At 36.7% G+C, this 18,158-nt stretch overlaps 1 protein-coding gene across 6 annotated transcripts in view; it reads left to right on the forward strand.

The window, feature by feature from the left end:
• Nucleotides 1-16,983, forward strand: part of PHKB (phosphorylase kinase regulatory subunit beta) — an 80,071-nt gene extending 63,088 nt beyond the window's left edge. For 5 of the 6 annotated variants that reach the window (XM_056360932.1, XM_056360935.1, XM_056360937.1 and 2 more), the window contains 9 exons: nt 441-522; nt 2,483-2,540; nt 4,300-4,390; nt 5,716-5,918; nt 9,832-9,966; nt 11,536-11,665; nt 12,072-12,179; nt 13,496-13,636; nt 15,951-16,983. In XM_056360932.1, the coding sequence (XP_056216907.1) occupies nt 441-522; nt 2,483-2,540; nt 4,300-4,390; nt 5,716-5,918; nt 9,832-9,966; nt 11,536-11,665; nt 12,072-12,179; nt 13,496-13,636; nt 15,951-16,088 (1,086 nt within the window). In that variant the 3' untranslated portion in view covers nt 16,089-16,983. Of the gene's footprint in view, nt 1-440; nt 523-2,482; nt 2,541-3,355; nt 3,447-4,299; nt 4,391-5,715; nt 5,919-9,831; nt 9,967-11,535; nt 11,666-12,071; nt 12,180-13,495; nt 13,637-15,950 lie in introns of all 6 variants that reach the window. The other variant, XM_056360933.1, reaches the window with a different exon arrangement.
• The last annotated feature ends 1,175 nt before the right edge of the window (nt 16,984-18,158 follow it).

Raw genomic sequence — 18,158 nt, forward strand, 5'->3', positions numbered from 1 at the left:
TCTGTTAGACTGGTGACTTCTTAAAGATACCAGTTCCAGTCTGGCATTCTTCCTGATCTAGAAGAAAACCACCCGTAACTGCTTCTAGCTCCATGGTTTGATAGGAACACATAAACTATCATCCTTGGTTTTCTATGTCATTACAAGTATTTCTGCTGTAAGTAGCAGGACCCAAGAACAGAAAGTTGAGAAACGTTTCCAAGGCCAAAGTCTTACGACTTAATTTGAACCATGGAGAAGCCTCTGCAAGCAGCAGTGACAGTGACACAATGTATGTAGGGGTATGAAACAGTTGTGAAGTCCCCTCAAAAACAAAATCTGTAGACTTTTTCTAATTAAAAAAAAAATTGCCCTTTGGTTTCACTTGACATTTTTAATAGCTCTTCTTCACTGAAAATCTGAAGGCTATGTGTGGTTATGTTGTTGCTGTTGTTTTTAAGGACTGCAATTGCCTAGCCAGTCAAGCGTTACTCTTGAGTATATTGCTTAAAAGGGAAGGACCGAATTTTATCACCAGGGAAGGTAAGGGCTTCTTCTGTTTGATTATCCTGAGGATTTCAGGAAGCGTCTGTATGTTTAGTTGTAATGAACATGAATAATGGCCGGGCGGGCAGAGTTGTGTAGCTATTTTCTTTGCCATTTAAAGCAATTTCTGCATTAAATGGGACATGCAAATTCACAGCGTGGTGGGGAATGAGCTGCTAAATATATGAACTCCTTCAGATTGGTTGTAGGCCAGTGCTGTATCTGGTTGTAATTTTGAACACACAGATAAAAAAATTGCGGATTTGACCTTGTATAGAAAACTGAAACTAAAGACAAGTTTGTGTGTCTGTAACACTTAGTCTGAAACGTGTGAAGCTTTATACTGAATTTTTATTAGTCAGACTTTAATTCAATATATCTGTGAAGCTTTCCCTAATTTTGTATTATGGCTTATCATTCAGAAGAGGCTACTAAATCTTTTGGCTTTTGTTCTGCAAGGTTTAATGGGGTTTTTGTTGTGGTTTTGGGTTTTTTTTTTTCTCCAAGAGTGCTTATTAGCTGCCTTGGTATATATGAATACTGCTCAGAAAAAGAGAAGCATTAAGATCAAGTAATATTCTCTCAGTTATTCATCAAGCAGTGTAACTTACCACCGCATGTTATAGAGCCCTGCTTCATAATTATGATACAAGACAGCTGGCTCTTGCGATGAGGAATTGTCGTTTTGACATAAATATACATTATAGCTGTACTGCTGTATTAAAAATTACATAGCAAACAATGTGAAGTGAAATAAATCCATTGGCCGATGCACAGCATATTGCTGAAATACAGTGTGAGTCCAGTGTGATGGTTGGAACCTGCGTGTGGGGCACCCATAACCTCTGAAACAGGCTTTTTTGCCACCGATGCCTGTACCATTGTCAGGCTTTGAAAGCCTCAGTAGCTTTGTTTAGTCATTTATACGTGGTGTCCTTTGCTCTGGAAACACTTGAGGCAGACTTCCTAGCCTCTGTTTGACCATTAGATCATGATGATGAACTCTAAAAACTCTCTTGAAACCATTTAGGTCAAAAAAAGTACTGTTGTGCCTCTTAATGTTCAGAGCTAACTTGTATAGACCTTTTTGTGCCGTGCCATCCCATATGAAATAGTAGATGATGATAGCCTTTTTAATATGCACCTTGCATTACAACAGTCTGAGTCACTGACTAAAAGTTCCTGGCCTCCTACGACTGCAGACTACTGAGACTGACATTAAATAATCACACAATCAATAAAACATAAATCTAAAAATAAAATCTCAAGAACTTTGGTTGTTTCTGCTGACAGGCACGGGCTATGATTTTGAGAGTCAGCTTCTGCTACTGTTGTTGTTATAGATGAACTTAGTGTTCACCAGTAAGTGCCTGGCATGAAAAACACCACCATCCCATCTAAGAATTTAAAATCTAGAAGCTAAATGGAGTCTAAATAATGGAATGTTGTCACCACTTTTTTTTTTTTTTTTTTTTAACATAATGGTCACCCCTTGACCCCTGCACAGTTGAAGAGATGTCAGTATAGCAATTGGATGCACTATGATCCACTATGGGTTGACAGAAGAATGGCATCTATTGTTCTGATTCATGTACTTCATGCCTTCTCTGAATGCTGGGTTACCTACTATGGCTCAGAAGCAGTGCTCTTCCGATTTCCTGTCCTCTCGTTTTTAGGTCATGTCTGGACAGGTGACGTCATAGGTCTCTCTATAGCACGAGCAGCACATTTAGCTGAAATCTGGTTTGGCCTCTTGCATAACAACACAGAACTGGATGACAGGGGCTTCATTGCGTCTCAGTTTTACATATTAAGCACAATAGGGAAGCACTTTACTAAAGCTGGTTTCAGAATTAACGGATCTCATCAGATTTGCCTTATTACTATTAAATGAAAACCTGTGTATCTTTTGTGCTTGTGTTTTGTTTGTGTTTCTGTTTTTTAAAAATGCATTCAGGTACTGTTGCTGAGCATATTGAAAGAATCTATAGACGAGCTGGCAGCAAAAAGCTCTGGTTTGTATACATGTATCATGTTCCTTGTGGTTTAGACCAATTTTTTTTTTCTCTCCTATAGAGTAAAGTTTGATCCTTACACACTTAACGGGGGGTGGGGTGGGGTGGTGGAAGGACGGCTTTACTGACAAAGTTATATTGTTTCATTGCAGCTGAATATCTGAATATCTGGTCTATAGTGAGTTAAGAAACTTTAAGAAGTGTTTTTTTACTGTTATCTTTTAAAATACGAAAGAGCAATAAGCTGGTTTTGCTATGAGTGCTATTGCTGATGGACAGTTCTCAATAAATTTAAATAATGAGAAAAGAATACTAATATTCTTATTTCCTACAGGGCACGATAAAATATTATCAATAGCTTACTGTAGCAAAGCTGGTGATCAAATATAAATCCATTAAGTTGATACACCTACATAGTTTGTTTATTGCCCCAAAATAATTTGGTTTGAGTTGACTTTGTCACTTATAAAGGTTTCAACAAGTAGGTTGGTATTTACATGTTGTTGATTAATTTCTCTGCCCTGAAGCTCAGTAGAAACTTAATTTCTTTTTATTGAAGAAATGAGTTGAGCCTGTCCTGAATTTTGTGCTCTCACGCTTGTAACTGTACCTAACAGATTAATCTGTTAAGACAAAAACTTGGTTTTCATTTTAGTCTTTTACAGTTAAATGGGCCTTTGCCAATAGTAAGGGAGAACCAGAATACCTTGTTGGCATTTTTTGTAAAAACTAAAATATCAGAAGTATTTTTAGAAACAAAATATGTAAACTGTTTTTCATTTCTCTTCCATGATTGCCATGTGGCACACGTATAGGTTGGTGTTGCGCTACAGTGCTGCATTTGCACAGAAATTTTCTTCTTCTATAGGCCCACATATTACTACTTTACTGGTACATGGGAAACAGGTAAAGTGCCCAGAAGTCTGAAATGGAGCTCAGTGAGATTTTTTTTTTCTTATTTGCATTTTGATAGTATCAGCTAATGTATTTTTTAAATGCTTTGCTCTTCATCTTAAGAGGTGTGTAGGTGTTTTCACAGGAATCAACATCAATTGCTTGAATTTTTTACTAACACTACAGAATACTGCAACTTGTTTATTTATCTCTGTGGATAAATGATTCTTATAGCCTTAAAGCTTGTGCTAGAAAAGCTCTAAGACAGGTCTATTAGTTTTATATTTTGTTAGGAAATTATTATTAAAAGTTTTTATATCTTTAACCATTAACTGGATATATGAATAAATGTTCTTGGAAGTTACAGCTAGTTTTTAACCTAGCAGTTTACACAAGTCCCTTCTTTTCATGCTACACATGCAAAATTTATGGAAAACAAAACAAAGCCTTGCTGTTATGTGTTGTACTTTCTCTTGCAAAATCTTTCTAACTCTTCCTTAAATAAACTAAAAAATTACCAAGGTTGTCTTGCAAAATGATGAAAAACGTCGCAAAAGAGAAGCTGGCATCTCTTACCTGTCTGCTTTCAAGATGAAACTGAGAGAAGAATGACAAGCTTTTTGTGGAGCTGGTAGTTTAATGAGTTCTAAATAAATTTATTTTTGATCTATTAACCTATATCTAGACTAAACAATGAAAATCCATAGAAGATTACATAAAATGTGATCCAAATTCTGCTTTATAAATGATGTATGTATTTACTGAGTTATTTGAGAGCTCTGCTGTGGCAGACTTCAAACTTATGTATGAATTCATTAAACTAGCTTTTGATATGTAGTGGGATTGCTTTGTTTTCTGCCCTCAGGTCTGTTGTGCGCTTCGCAGCAAGTCTTTTAGGTAAACTAGTGGACAGCCTTGCACCATCTATTACTAATGTTTTAGTTCAGGGCAAGCAGGTAAGTCTTTACTCCTCAGAAATGTATTAAGGAATGATAACAGAGAAACTAAAATGGGCTTTTTCATTTTGAAGGCCTGTGAAGCTTCTTTTAGAAGTACCCAATAGCTTAAAAAATCATTACTTGAAGAATAAGAATCCAGAGAAAAGAAAAATATATTTATACTGGCATATATTATGGACTAATAAATTTACTTTTATTTGATGGCAGAACAATACTGAAAAGGCAGTTCAGCGCCTAGATAAGAAGGGAGGAGGCATGTTTTATGTATCTCTTTACATTTGATATATATGCCCTCTTATTTCAGAAAAGTAGATGGAGTCAAGTCATAAAGCTTCTTGTTAAGACTTAATGAAGATGTAGCCGCTCTCTCTGTAATTGAGCATAAGACAACAGATGGGTGGCAGTTGAGCAAATAGTCTTTCAGGATTTTAGTTTTCTGTTCCAAGCAAGTTTAATCATCAATCCTCCTTTCCTAAGGAAGACTTCTTTTTCTCTCTCCCAGCACAGTAATTTTCATTAAGTTCATGAAGAGCTGTTCCCAAATAATAGCAATTGAATATTATGTGTATTTGTACTAAAATACGTATATATGTATACTTACCTATATGCAATGCTTTTATAACAGATTTGTCTTTGTCTTACTCCAGACTGAGGTCTGGGTATGTGCTTGTGGCGCTCCATAGCTATAGAAGAAGCTGCACCTGCATGCTGTGTGATTTGTAGCTGTTTATTTTCAACTTTTTAACCTAACTTGCCTTCACTGATCCCTTTATAATAATGATCTTTATTATAAGAGAAAAATTACTGTTGCTGTGTTTTACTGACAGTAGATTAAAAGCGGATGGGAATTTTAACAAAATTCCTTTTTTGTGGTTAAACAATCCAGTACCAGCAATATATTTTTTTAAGTGAGGGCTATAACTATTACGATGCTATTAGAAAAAAGAAAACAAAACTATGAATTTAATTCTGAATTTTAAGTGAACTCCACAGCTGAAGTATCAGAAATGAAGACTGTCTAAAGCTAAGTGTACAGTCGTGATCATACAGCCAGTTTTTTAACCAAGAACAGTGGTCTTGTATTTTTTATTTTCATTTTGAAAAATACATTTCCTATATACCGTGCTAATTTAGTGAATTTCATTATTTTCATAGTATCCAACTAACAGTATTAACATGCATTAGCCATTGACATAAAATTACTTTTGTGTTGTGAAATTTTTAACAAGGAAAGCAGAGGTCATAAAATTTCTTTTCTGAATTGCTTCTACAGTGCTTTTATTCCTGTGCATATCTTCTGACGTGTTTTCAATATACCTTAGGTGACACTTGGAGCTTTTGGCCAGGAGGAAGCAGTTATTTCTAATCCCTTATCCCCAGGAATGATTAAGAACATCATCTATGAAAAATGTCATTTACAAGATGAAAGAGAAGCTGTAGTTCAGCAGGAACTTGTCATACATATTGGCTGGATCATTTCAAATTCACCTGAACTCTTCCGTGGCATGCTGAAGATACGCATCGGGTCAGTAAAGCATCTAGAGTCGCGCTTACTGCGAGTACTGCAGGGGAATATACATACTGAACAGATTGCTGCTACATTGCAAAAATGGTTTATATAAGATGATGCGGCAAAACTTGTATACTTTGATTTTCCATCCTTAGGAAGCCTGCTTTAAAGCAGTGTGCCAAAAATGAGTGCACAACTAATCTCAAATTTGCCAGTCAGCCGTGTAAAGTGGGGGAGGGGCAGTCCTTGTAATAATAGCCTATTGGAAGCTTTCCTAAGGCTAATAGGGTGAACTGTAAGATTTTTCAGAGCTTGATCCCCTGTCACGTTAGGACTTTAAAACCCAAACCAGCATAGTGGGTTTAGATGGATTCTGTACAGCAAATGAGCAGGGGCAAGTGTGCTGCCTCCAGGTCACCCTGTCCTGCTGGCAGCCGTCGGGCAGAACGTTCAGCCGGGCTCACCTAGTGACCCAGGAGGCAGTGACCAGCTGGCTACCCAGACTGTAGCCCTGGCATAGATACAGTCCCCGTTCGCAATGCAGTGGGTTGAAGGGGTTGTGCTTTAAATTGCAACTGGCCTTGTGGCCATACTTGAAATAAAGTACACACTAAGGTGTATCATTGGTGCTGCTGAGACAGTTTCCTACCTGGCAGCAGACATACTGGGTGCCATCCAGAGTTTCCCAGCTGCACAGTGGATACAAAGTCTGCTCACAGTTTATGCTCTCTGCGTGGCCGGCAAGGGAATCTCAACAGGAGTCTTTTTATTGTGTACTAGGTACAGGTGTGCTGATAACTAGCACGGATTTCATTACTGGTAAACATGTGACGTGGATGTAGAATCCCAGAAGCATAATGGATCATACCACATGCTAGCTCTTCCTTTACAGTGCCCCACAGGTGATGGAGATGCACAGAGGGTGTGCTGCTGCCTGCCCACCTGTCAGGCAGGTTAGAGGGACAGGGCTGGAGGCTAGGGATGTACTGTACTGGGAGGGAGGGAAGAACCAAGAGGTAGAGAGCACAGGAAAAGCTTTTACTGTCACAGACTTTAAGGACTTGAGGAAGAAGCAGGGAAAAGTGAAATCTAGGATTAGGGCTCCTGGATGAAGCCTTTAAAAACTTTTTGCTCACTTGAGCTGACACCTGTGTCACGTAGGTTTGGGGCAAAGGGTCGACTGCATAAGTGCAGTAATCTAGGAAGGATGCAGCATGAATGTGATTCCCTTCTGAAACTGTACAATTTTCCTCCAGGTCAACATATGCTTCTAGTTGCATTATCTAGTTTATAGTAAGTACTCATAACAAAGCCTTGTCTAAATCAGTCTTAATTCTGGCAACCATGAGCAGCAAATCCCTTGCTAACGGTGTTTCAAGGTAGTTAAACTATTTTTTTTCAGAGTTTCAGCACAATAATTTGCCCCAAAAGATTGCTTATTGGTTTAGGGTGTTGTCTGTAATGGGGACTTGAGGTAAAAACCTTCAGCAGTTCAAATATATTTACCGTTACAGCTTTTCTGAAAATATTTTGAGGCACCAAGGTATACTTCTGATACTCAGTGAATCTGACTATTCGATATCTATCATAACAAAGACGTTGTTGAAGAGCAGTTCTCTACGCAAAAACACTTAACTGCCATGGTAAAGAAAACATGATCTGTCCTGTAAGGTTCCTAAAAAAAAAATGGTTTTTTGTTCTTCAAAAGGCTGCAAAACACCCCCACGCCCCCACCAACCGAATAGTACTCCTGTTATGGACACACACGCCACTTCTTGACTGTTCATCAGCTGCACAGTTGTCCAATTCTGTGCTAAATAGGTTAGGCTAATCTGTACATAGCTTAGGCACCACAAACCTGAATCAAGTTTAAAACATCATTTACCTACTGGATTGTTCTATTTAGTTCTTTGGTAAGGTGACCTGCAAATTGTCTGTGCTGGAGTGTTATCATATTCCATGGTATCTGCATTTACTTTTGCTATCTATCCACAGAAGTTTTTTTTTCACATTTAGGAAGAGAGCGATGTATTTGAATAAGCACTTCTTTGAAGAGGCCAGGTGCTACTGACTGAGATTTACAGAATTAGTGAGCATGCTTTAAAATTAGAACTTAAGTGTTCTACCATGCTTTTTTCATAGAGAAAATAGAGCATTTCAGCACTGGAGATAAATACCAGCGGTCTTTTTTTTCTAGCACACGAGATTCATGCTTCTATTTCATCAGCACATTCCAGTCATCAAAAACCAATACTTTTCAAATCACCTGTATTACATTTAACTGCAAGTATATCTGTCTTTTGCACTTAAATACCTTTTCTGTACCCTTTACAGATCCATGTTACTCCTCTTTCTTCCTCTTCCAAGGTTAATGCTAGAGATTCAATTTTCTTTATTTCAGTATTATCACCCACTCCAGTGAGCAAAATTAACATTCTCACAGAAACACCATTCCAGTTTCATAATTATTTGATCTAGTGTCTTGTTATTGATTTGTTTTCAGGGTTTCACGTTGAAATAGATCAAGTTCTTGACAGGCCTATTACTGCAGAAAACTCCAACCAACTGACTTCTACCCCACTCTTACTAGTGAAGAGTTTGGTAGGAGCTCCACTCTTGACTTTGCTATGTTTTGTAGGCCACTGCAAAGAGAAAGTACCAGTGAAGGACTTCCATACTGATACATTTGAGTCATCAGAGAAAAAAGAACCAATTTCTAAGCCACTTGTGTTTGTTAACCTTAGTAAAAGAGGATGCTAATCACCCACTAAAATTAACAGAAGTACTGTGTTTTGTAATTCAATGTGTCCATGTTGCTTAATATTCACTTGTATCTTGTACCTTCAGTGAACGGTCCTGGAAGCCTCAAATTTAAAGCAATGTTGAATCAGTTGGCCTGATAGTTCAGAATTCGGTGTAGCTACTAAGAATCCTTCAGAAAAGATTACGACTTGACTTACATAAACAACATTCTGTACTGTGTAGGCTAAATAATTAAATGCCTGTGGAATGTGGCTATGCTGATGACAAATTAACTCTTGGGAATATCCTGCGTTTTCTGATAAACAGGATAAGGCCTTTTGATGTAACCCAGACTTGCTCAGGTGTTATACGATGGATTGTTTGAAGAAAAACTAGTTAAGTTTCTTTTCCCTTTTGTTAGTAATATTGTCTTGAACTGAAGCAGTGTATTTGGTAAGAGGCTGGAGCTCCATACTCAGTTATCTTGCTTCAAATGCAGCTATACTTTATTTCATCTTTGGTATTGGAGGCTGTAGCGCTAGTTTTATATAATGTGCAAAATAAAATTAAGCATTTTCCTTCAATAATTTGCAAAGTTCTGCCTCTCTGATACCTAAGGCTGAAAAATCTTCACCGTTATTACATTTTTATTTAATCAAGTCTTTTCAAAAGGGAGTAGCAAAAGAAGGAAAAGTGTGATAGACTACAAGAATGAATTTAAAAGGCTATAACTGTAGGTAAGCCCCGAAGTCTTTTTAAATGTAAAATCATTTAATTTTTAGGTTTCTTTTAGAACTCATGAGCAAAATGCATGTACTGTAAGAGCATAATTTTGAGTAGGAATTTTAACATCAAAAGGCAAGGAAGTGTTTGTCTTAATAAATATGGGATGGAGTAGAATATGTGGTCAAATAATCTTCCCTATGAAAAGCGTGCTTCACAACCCATTTCTTAAAATCTATGCATTATGCCTGTCAGTTTGTATCATATTTGCAAACATACACAAAATCTGAGTAAATTCCACAATACAGTAAGAATAGTAGAGCATTTTTTTGGTATTGTATGCTGTCCTAACAGCCAAATAACAGGATCACGTGGAAATCTTCTGAGGTATTTTATTAGACTGATTTTTCGTCTCTGCAAACTTTGTATATCATTAATAAATGTATTCCTCCCTTTTCTTCAGATGGATTATCCATGCTATGAAGTATGAATTGAAAATCCGTGCTGGGGATATGCCAGCCAAGGACTTATACCAGATGTCCCCTAGTGAAGTGAAGCAGCTTCTGCTGGATATTCTTCAGCCTCAGCAGCAGGGGAGGTAATGAGATGTGTGGGTCTGGGGCACCTGTTTTCATTCATAACAGGCTGTTCAAGTAATTTTCATTTCTGAGCTGCTTTGTGTACATCTGAAAACACCAGGCATCTGCAATCAGCAATATACTTATTAAGGAAGGGTAGGAAAAATGCACTTTTTCATTCTTTCACGTGTCCATGTTCTACAATTATTTCTTTTATAGCGCATCTTTCCTTCTCAGCTTTATCATTGTGGAAGTCTTACTTCATAGTAGTAATCTCTATACTTGGGCAGTAATGTGAAGCATTACATTCTTTGATGTGGGGAAAGGAGCCAAAAATTGCTCAATACCATCTACTTCAAGTAACTTGTAAGAACGGTTTGTCTGCTGCTCAGTGCCCTCTTTCTTCTAGCTGTGTATGAATTAAGAGCAGGTGTTCTCTAGAATTCTCATGAGATACTGGTGCTGCCTGAAACTTGTAATCTTTTCTCCAGGCTGTAACTAGTTGCCAGAAAGAGCATTCTTTGTGATACAAAGCATGTAAGAAAAAAGTTAAAATTACAATATTTCCACTTAACTGTATTGGTAAGAGTAGAATCAAAAATCCTCTTGTAGGTTTATACTTCTAGTTGGATTAAACTTCAGGACATTATACTGCTGATAATTTCAGTAGCCCTTGACTGAATGAATGACAGCCTTTTCCTTCAACAAAGAGGAAATATACCACATATCATACTACTTATGTTTCTGCTTAATTCAAAACACATTCTGGCTTTTCCCTCTGTCACGCCTGAGAAACAAGCTCCTTAAATGGGTGTCTGCTCTCTCTTACCTGATTTGTGCGATGTAGAATGTCTCTGTCCAACTGACTATTTACTCTGTATCTCCCATGTGCTTTTTTCAGTGTCTTGGTTGTGGTTGTTAATGCTTGCTATTTAGTTGCTGTCTCTGCTCATGTTGATGTTGACATTATTCCTCTAAAACCTAAGCAGAAAAACTCTAGGTTTCTCTTTGCAGCATTTTCCATTAAATATTATGCTATTTAGGAAACAATTTGGCCAGTCACTGTAAGCAATTCAAGCACCTAGAGATCTTACCTCAGTTGTCACAGTGTCACTGCTTTTGATTCCTTCATAAAGCAGCTGGGTCAGCAAAGAGGTCTCTGGTTTTCTGAGGATGAAGATCATTTTTTTGGCAGTTATGCGAGTACAAAAGCTAGCCAGCATATTCTTCAAAACTTTGTATCTTTAGCTTCTTCCTGTACGGTGTTGCTAGCTTGTTCTTCCTTACCTGTCAGTGACTTTTAAAAAACGTTCTCCTCCTGCCAGGAAATACAGAACGCTGTTTCCTTGCATTTTCTTTCTGTGACAGTTTTTCCTACTGTTGTGATTTTTTTGAAAAAAAACAAAAAAACTCTGCTACTGTGATACCATATATCACTGCCAGTTGTCTTACATGAAGGGATAGTGGTATATTTACCTCCCAAACAGTCTCTTTGCAACTAAAATCTCTCCAGGTTTTCACAGAATATGGCTTGATTCTGCATCTGCAACAGTTTTTAACTTGAAGTTCTCAATTGTCTTTGTCCGCAGAAGCTGGCTAAACAGAAGACAGATAGACGGTTCTCTCAATCGAACTCCTGCTGGATTCTATGATCGGGTGTGGCAGATCTTGGAGAGAACCCCTAATGGTTTAATAGTGGCAGGAAAATTTTTACCACAGGTAAAACTGGCAGAGATGCTCAGTTATTTCTGCTTTACCCAGCTATTAATGGTGAATTATTTTATCGTTAATGTCTATTTTATGCCATAATGTATTACTTAGGGTAATTTGTTCCTGTTACGATTTTTTACAAAAAAGTAGTTTCAGGTTTTCTTTTTGGTTCTGAATAAAATACAGTTAGAATAGAATGGAAGTCAGCTATTTCTATTAAAACACATTTATAAAAGCATACGTCTAGAAGACCCTTTGCAAGTCATGGACTCTGAAATCTGCTCCCTTTTTGACCCTAGAGTGGTCTTATTTCTTAGTTGAGTATTATTTATTCAACAAGCAAATAGGCTTTACTTGGGATTGGTTTTGATTCAATGCAAATGGTCTTTGAGTAAAAATATTATTTGTTTTTCAGCAACCAACCTTATCGGATATGACTATGTATGAAATGAATTTTTCCCTCCTGGTTGAAGACATGCTGCAAAATATTGACCAGCCGGAATACAGGCAAATTATTGTAGAGGTCTGTGGCCTATAGTGAATACAATTTTATCATGTACATGGGTATGTTACAGCCTAAAAGAAAAAAAATGAGGCTCAAATATTGGAAGAAATAGCCTTTTAAATATAAACACTTGCATTAGTGGTTTCTCCATAGATTTTGTATGTTTAAACAGATTCCTGTTTACATGTTGAGAATATACTAAGTTCTTGATGTTCTTCCCCGTTAGCAAATAGATAAATATTAATGACAGTGCCAGTACAATTAGGTCACAAGAGGTGAAAACTAGTATGAAGAATAATTCCAAGGTAGCCTTCCTTCAAGTCCCGAGCTCATGCCTTTTCCTAACAATTCTCTAGATCTACGGAAAAACTGCTTTAAAACACGATAGATTCTTCATTCCCATTTTGGTGAGGCTGTCTAGCAAGTTGCCTTGTGCTACTGCGTCAGCTAACTTCAGTTTAGTTATGTTCCCGTACCTAACAGTAAAGCAAGATGCCGTTTAAAGCCCTTCCCCCACCACTGCGCATAATGTACACTTTTTGAACAGATCAAGAGCATCTGTACCATCGGTAACTGACATCTGTGCTGTCAGCAGCGTTCATTGTTAGTTCCCAAGTATATGCCTCTGGTGCTTGTGAGTATTCCTCCACAGTAAAACCAAATCCATCTCAATTCTGGCTGAAAACTAACGGTCATGCTGCTTGCTGGAACATCCCCAAGTTTTACTAAAAGATAACATGATTATCAAAATCCAAGATGACCAACAGAGACTCTACTGCCCACTTGTAGTTATTACGACAGGTCACTCATCATGCTCCCCTTCCTATTTTAAACCTCTGTCAGATAAAAGGAATATAATTTCTCTTGAACTGAGACTTTTTTTATTGGTGTCTATTGACTTTGGTTTTTTATAAACTTTATCATAGTACAGTTATACCATACATGATCATATCTCAACATCAAATGCTGGTGTCCAGTGTTTGCTGCTTTTCACCCTCTCCCTTGGCTGAGCACCAGCATTTGTGCAGCCACAGTGAACTGAATAAACTGGAAAATAATTTCCTTGGCTCCCAGCAAAGTTAGATGTTAATGTCAATCATTTACACAGTGTCCTTAACTAGGTAGACACCAGAAATTGTAGCCTTTCATAAAAGCCTGCTTTTTCAGTGATTCTTTTATCAGTCAGAATGCTATTATCTCTGCACTATTACCTATGCCATTATTAAATTGCTTCCTGCTTGAAAGAGACATATGCAATTATTAACAGCACTTTTGTGTAACCTGAATTTTAAAAAAAACAAATTTAAAGTCTTTTTTTTTTTCCTGCCTTTCAGTTGTTGATGGTAATATCTGTTATTTTGGAAAGAAATCCCGAGTTAGCGTTCCAGGACAAAGTAGACTTGGACAAAGTGGTGCAAGAAGCATTTCATGACTTTCAGAAAGATCACAGCAGTCCAAAGGGAGCTGAAAAAGAGGTGAGTAAAATATTACTGTCTTGCAGAATTTACCGTTCTTACTGAGGTTAGTTATAAATGTTAATTCTTTGTGGTTCAGAATAAAGAGCAATTTATAGGAGTTCAGAATGGAACACAAATAGGAAATGAATATACCCAAGTGCAGTGTAAGGCTGCAAAAAGCCTATCAACAGAGATAAGAGTTGCACACTTACTTTATTGCTGAATTGTGAATTCAAAGTGGTATGGTAAGGAGAACACTCACAATATTACATAGGTCTCAAATGAGAGTCTGGGTAAAGCTGAAATAGTTGTAAGAGTCATAAAAGGGGAAAATTAATTAGGGGGACAGTAGAACAAAGGAGAGTTCAGAATAACAAAAAAAAGATAAAACTGAAGCTCAGCAAGGAAGTGTGAACTTAGGATCTTATGTACACAGATACTAAGAGAAATTTAATAACTGAAGAATTCATAGTGACAATAGCAATGTATGAACCTCAAATGCAAAACTCTTCTTAGCTACTGATTTTTGTACTAGAGTTGCATTCATGATCTAGCAAGCTTTTAATTTCCAAGGCTTAAAATTAAAATAAATGAAACTTGATTGTTTAGTAGCTTTTAATATTTACTTCTCTAGTATTTTAGGTTTTATGCTTTAAGGTCTCTAAGTAGTCTCGCTACGAGTTTTGGTGCCTCAGAGCTCTGAAATTCTATAATAAAGCCAGGTTCATTGAACTGATGGAAGGAAGAAATAGGAGTAAAGCACTGGGACAAGCCAGTGCTACTGAGGATGATCTTCCTCACTCGGTCAGACATTTTACTGTGTGCAATATATTGAGAGATATCTGTGCTGGCTCTGAATAATTGATCAATTCATAACATCGATATGCAACAGCACTTCCTGTTGCTGAATTTAGCTTCTTTAAAAGATGAGGAAGGTCATATTCCTTGAGAATTCTTTCAGAAGTTTCAAGGTTCACTTTTTTGCCACTACTTTTTTGTAGAAGGTTGGAAAGCAAGCCAGATATCCAGCCTTAGCAACATATCACCTTGCACAATACCTTTGTTTTTAACAGGACACAATTTTGTTGAAATTATGATTCTTTTGGCCTGCCCGTTTTGGAGGGTAATGACTCTGGTTGCAACCACAGCAAAATCAGACTTACCATCCACACAAATGGCTATTAGGTTCCAGCTCTGCACGGTATCCTGAGTATACTACTGACTTCTGTGACAAGCTGGAAATCCCCAATGCCTATAAATAGAAAGAAGAATCCCATGCACGGCTCAGGTTTTACTGGTGTTGCCGTAGCCTCCATTAAAAGTGATAGATTTTTTCCCCAAGCCCAGATGTACTTAGAACGATGCCTTTTTGTCTCTTAGAAAGAAATCCCAATTTATAGTTGTGAATAGTATCTTTAACACTGTTGGAATTTCCAAAACCTTATATTAAAATTTCCTGGAACCTGACTCTCCCATATTCCCAGGTATATGCCTGCTGGCAGTTAACTGTAGCCTATTTAGGATTGTTCTGATAATATTCCGTCTTAAGTTTTCCTAGCAAACACTGCTAAAAGAAATTCTTATTTGCCTGAAATATGCACTTCCATTAAACTGACTTGCAAGTATTTTGGACTTTGTTAATTCCTTGTTACAATGTAATAAATGTCAAAAGTATTTACTCCACTAATTTCAAACACACATTGAAACTAAAGAAGTCTCATTATTTTTATTTGACAATCCTTGCCCTTGCTTTAATAAAAGTAATCATTTTCCTGAATTAAAGTGTTGAACCTTTATTATAGCAGCCAATTTGAGAATAAGCAAGTGTTTTAACATCATTGACTGCAAAACAGGTGTTCAGTGAAGGACGCCTATTTGGTTGATCTGATTAATGAATTAGTTCACGTGCTACCTGTGGTTTGGTTCTTGGATTTTAAAAAAGTATTTTTCTTGCAAATAAATCTCTAGCTGGTACCTCTACATGTACACATAAGGACCTGGCTCACAATCATACTGTGGTAGCACAGTGAGTTACCTCACAGTAATCATCTAGCTGCATGTTTTAGGCATCAACGAACAACTGCTCTCTTACCACATTTTAAAAAGGATTGGAAAATTCAGTAAAGCAATATATGCGGGGCATTTTAGTAATCTGTTTTCCACGTGTTCAGGTAAGTATATGTGGAAGGCTTATGGAAATTGAGCAGAAATTATACTATAGCTTTACAGTGTGAAAAACACATTTGCATTTCTAGCATATTTGTGATGTTGTTCTTGTTTGGCTGCTTTACGTAATCAACTCTAGTGAAAACATCTTTTCCCTCTCCTGCAGGGTGACATAACTGCATTCTACAACACTCACCCGATTGGAAAAAAGGGAACATGCAGCTACTTGAGCAAGGCTGTGATGACTTTATTGCTGGAAGGGGAAATTAAACTAAGCAACGATGATCCCTGTACCATTAGCTAGAGCTTGAAACACAACATAGGAATTGTTGCTTTATTTAGTGTTCTATGTACTTTCCACGCATCTATTGAAATAGTTTTGAAGAGTAACCCTGGCTCGTAATACAAATACTATCCTTTGCTGAAAGAAGTGCCATTAAAGATACTAAGTGCCGCCTAATTTTTTTCCTTTCTCAACTATGCAGCATGAAACTGAGCACATGAATTTAGTCCTGTGATATTTAAGTTGAGTGGGATTGTATTTATGATCCTAAATTATGCATTTAACATAGTTGGTAGCTTCAAGAGAAAAGCAGTATGAGATTTTCTCTTTATACCTCTATTTATTTATAATTACAAACAAGTTACTGTAAATTCTAAATGAAATTCAGAAAATATCGTAATTAATATGCATACCAATCAGTGTGGAAATACAGAAAATTGATAATTTTCTTATTACTCTACACAAAAATTGGAGGTGAAGGGTAAATGGTTGTTCTTTAAAGTTTTTCTGTAACCATTCAATCGACAGCATATTTAGGGTGTGTTTTTTTAATTTACCTATTAATAACTTGATATACAGGTTTTATCCTGATAGAGGAACGTTTTATCTCTAGCAATAAATATCACTACAGTTTCCCAATGGTTGTTTAAACATCTGTATGTTAACAAGGGAACGGTTTGGTTACAAGGTAAGTTTGTTTTAAAAAAAAGGGCAAACAAACTGTATTTAAAATTAATATAAATGAAGAAAAAACATTACATAAGCTGTCAAGACATTAAATAATTTGAGATAGACTTACTTATCTCCTAGACGTGTGAAAACACTGTATGCTATATGCTTTATTTTGGTGAAATAATGAAAAGAAAATGCTCGTTAAAAAAAAAACAAACTGTCAATAAAAATACTTTAAGTTATATGCTAAGTTCTCTGTTGACTTTAGCGGCAACCTTTAATGTGCTAGTAATGATCCATTTATGGTGGTTCCAAAGTGCCTGTTTTAACAGTACAGAATGTATTAAAGCTGTAGAACTGGTCCTCAAACATTCTGATAATTTAATAGTGACCAGCTGCAATTCACCTGTCAATAAACTGTTGCCATATTGATATGAAAGGCAGGTAGAAGGCAAAACTAATGGCAAACTACGTTAAAATGAGTGGAGTGAATCTGAGTACAGGCAGTGGTTAGTACTTTCCTGATTTGCAGAACTTCCCCAGAAATCACATAATCCATCCTTCTCAAATCAAAATGATAGAAGAATTTGTTGTTGAAGGAGGACACTAAACCATTAACAAATCTCTTGTCAAATGATGTGGAGAATGAGTAACATAGGAAAAGTTAATTTTAAGCTAGTAGAGTAGTGGTCCCGCTGCTCTTCCTTGCTGTAATACATTTATCATTCAAAGAGTAGTGGAGAGGTGGCAGAGGGGACCAGGAAAGAAAAATCCAGAAGAAGCACACACTAGGTACTCACTGTTGGGTACATTATTGTATTGTGTTAGTATACTTAGTAGCAGAGTGTTGTCTAAAGGGGCTGCATCATTGCACTAACTCCAACAAGAAAGCTACAATTAAACAGCAGACTCAGTTGGCAACAGTTCTAAATACGGAATGAGTCACTAGTTTAAATTGCAATTCAACACATCCTCAATTTTTTTTTTTTTACTTTGTTACTGCCTTAGCAGTTATCAACCACAATAAATTTCACTTGCCTTTTATTTTTATTTTTGAAGTTTGCTTGCAGATCTACAACTGGTTGTGGATCAGTGATTACATAGGCAGCAAGCGTATTTATATCTAGTGTGTTTTTTTAGAAAATTGATTTAAATTAAAATAAAACTTTAAATTTGATGCATCTCTTGTGAAACAAACACAGAACGTTAACTTGTCTACGAACTAAGTCCTATTGAAAAGAAACAATCTTTTAAATACAAGATCTACGGGTTACTTCAGAAGCACTGTCATTTTGCTGGACAGTAACACTGTTTGATTTTGCAATTGCTTGTGATTTAAAATGTAACTGCACATTAATTCTTCAAATTGCAGGATAGCAATTTTGCAGTTTTTATCTCTCTTACCAGTTCTTACTGCTT

The sequence above is a fragment of the Falco biarmicus genome, chromosome 15, assembly GCF_023638135.1.
Source record: "Falco biarmicus isolate bFalBia1 chromosome 15, bFalBia1.pri, whole genome shotgun sequence".
Taxonomy (NCBI): domain Eukaryota; kingdom Metazoa; phylum Chordata; class Aves; order Falconiformes; family Falconidae; genus Falco; species Falco biarmicus.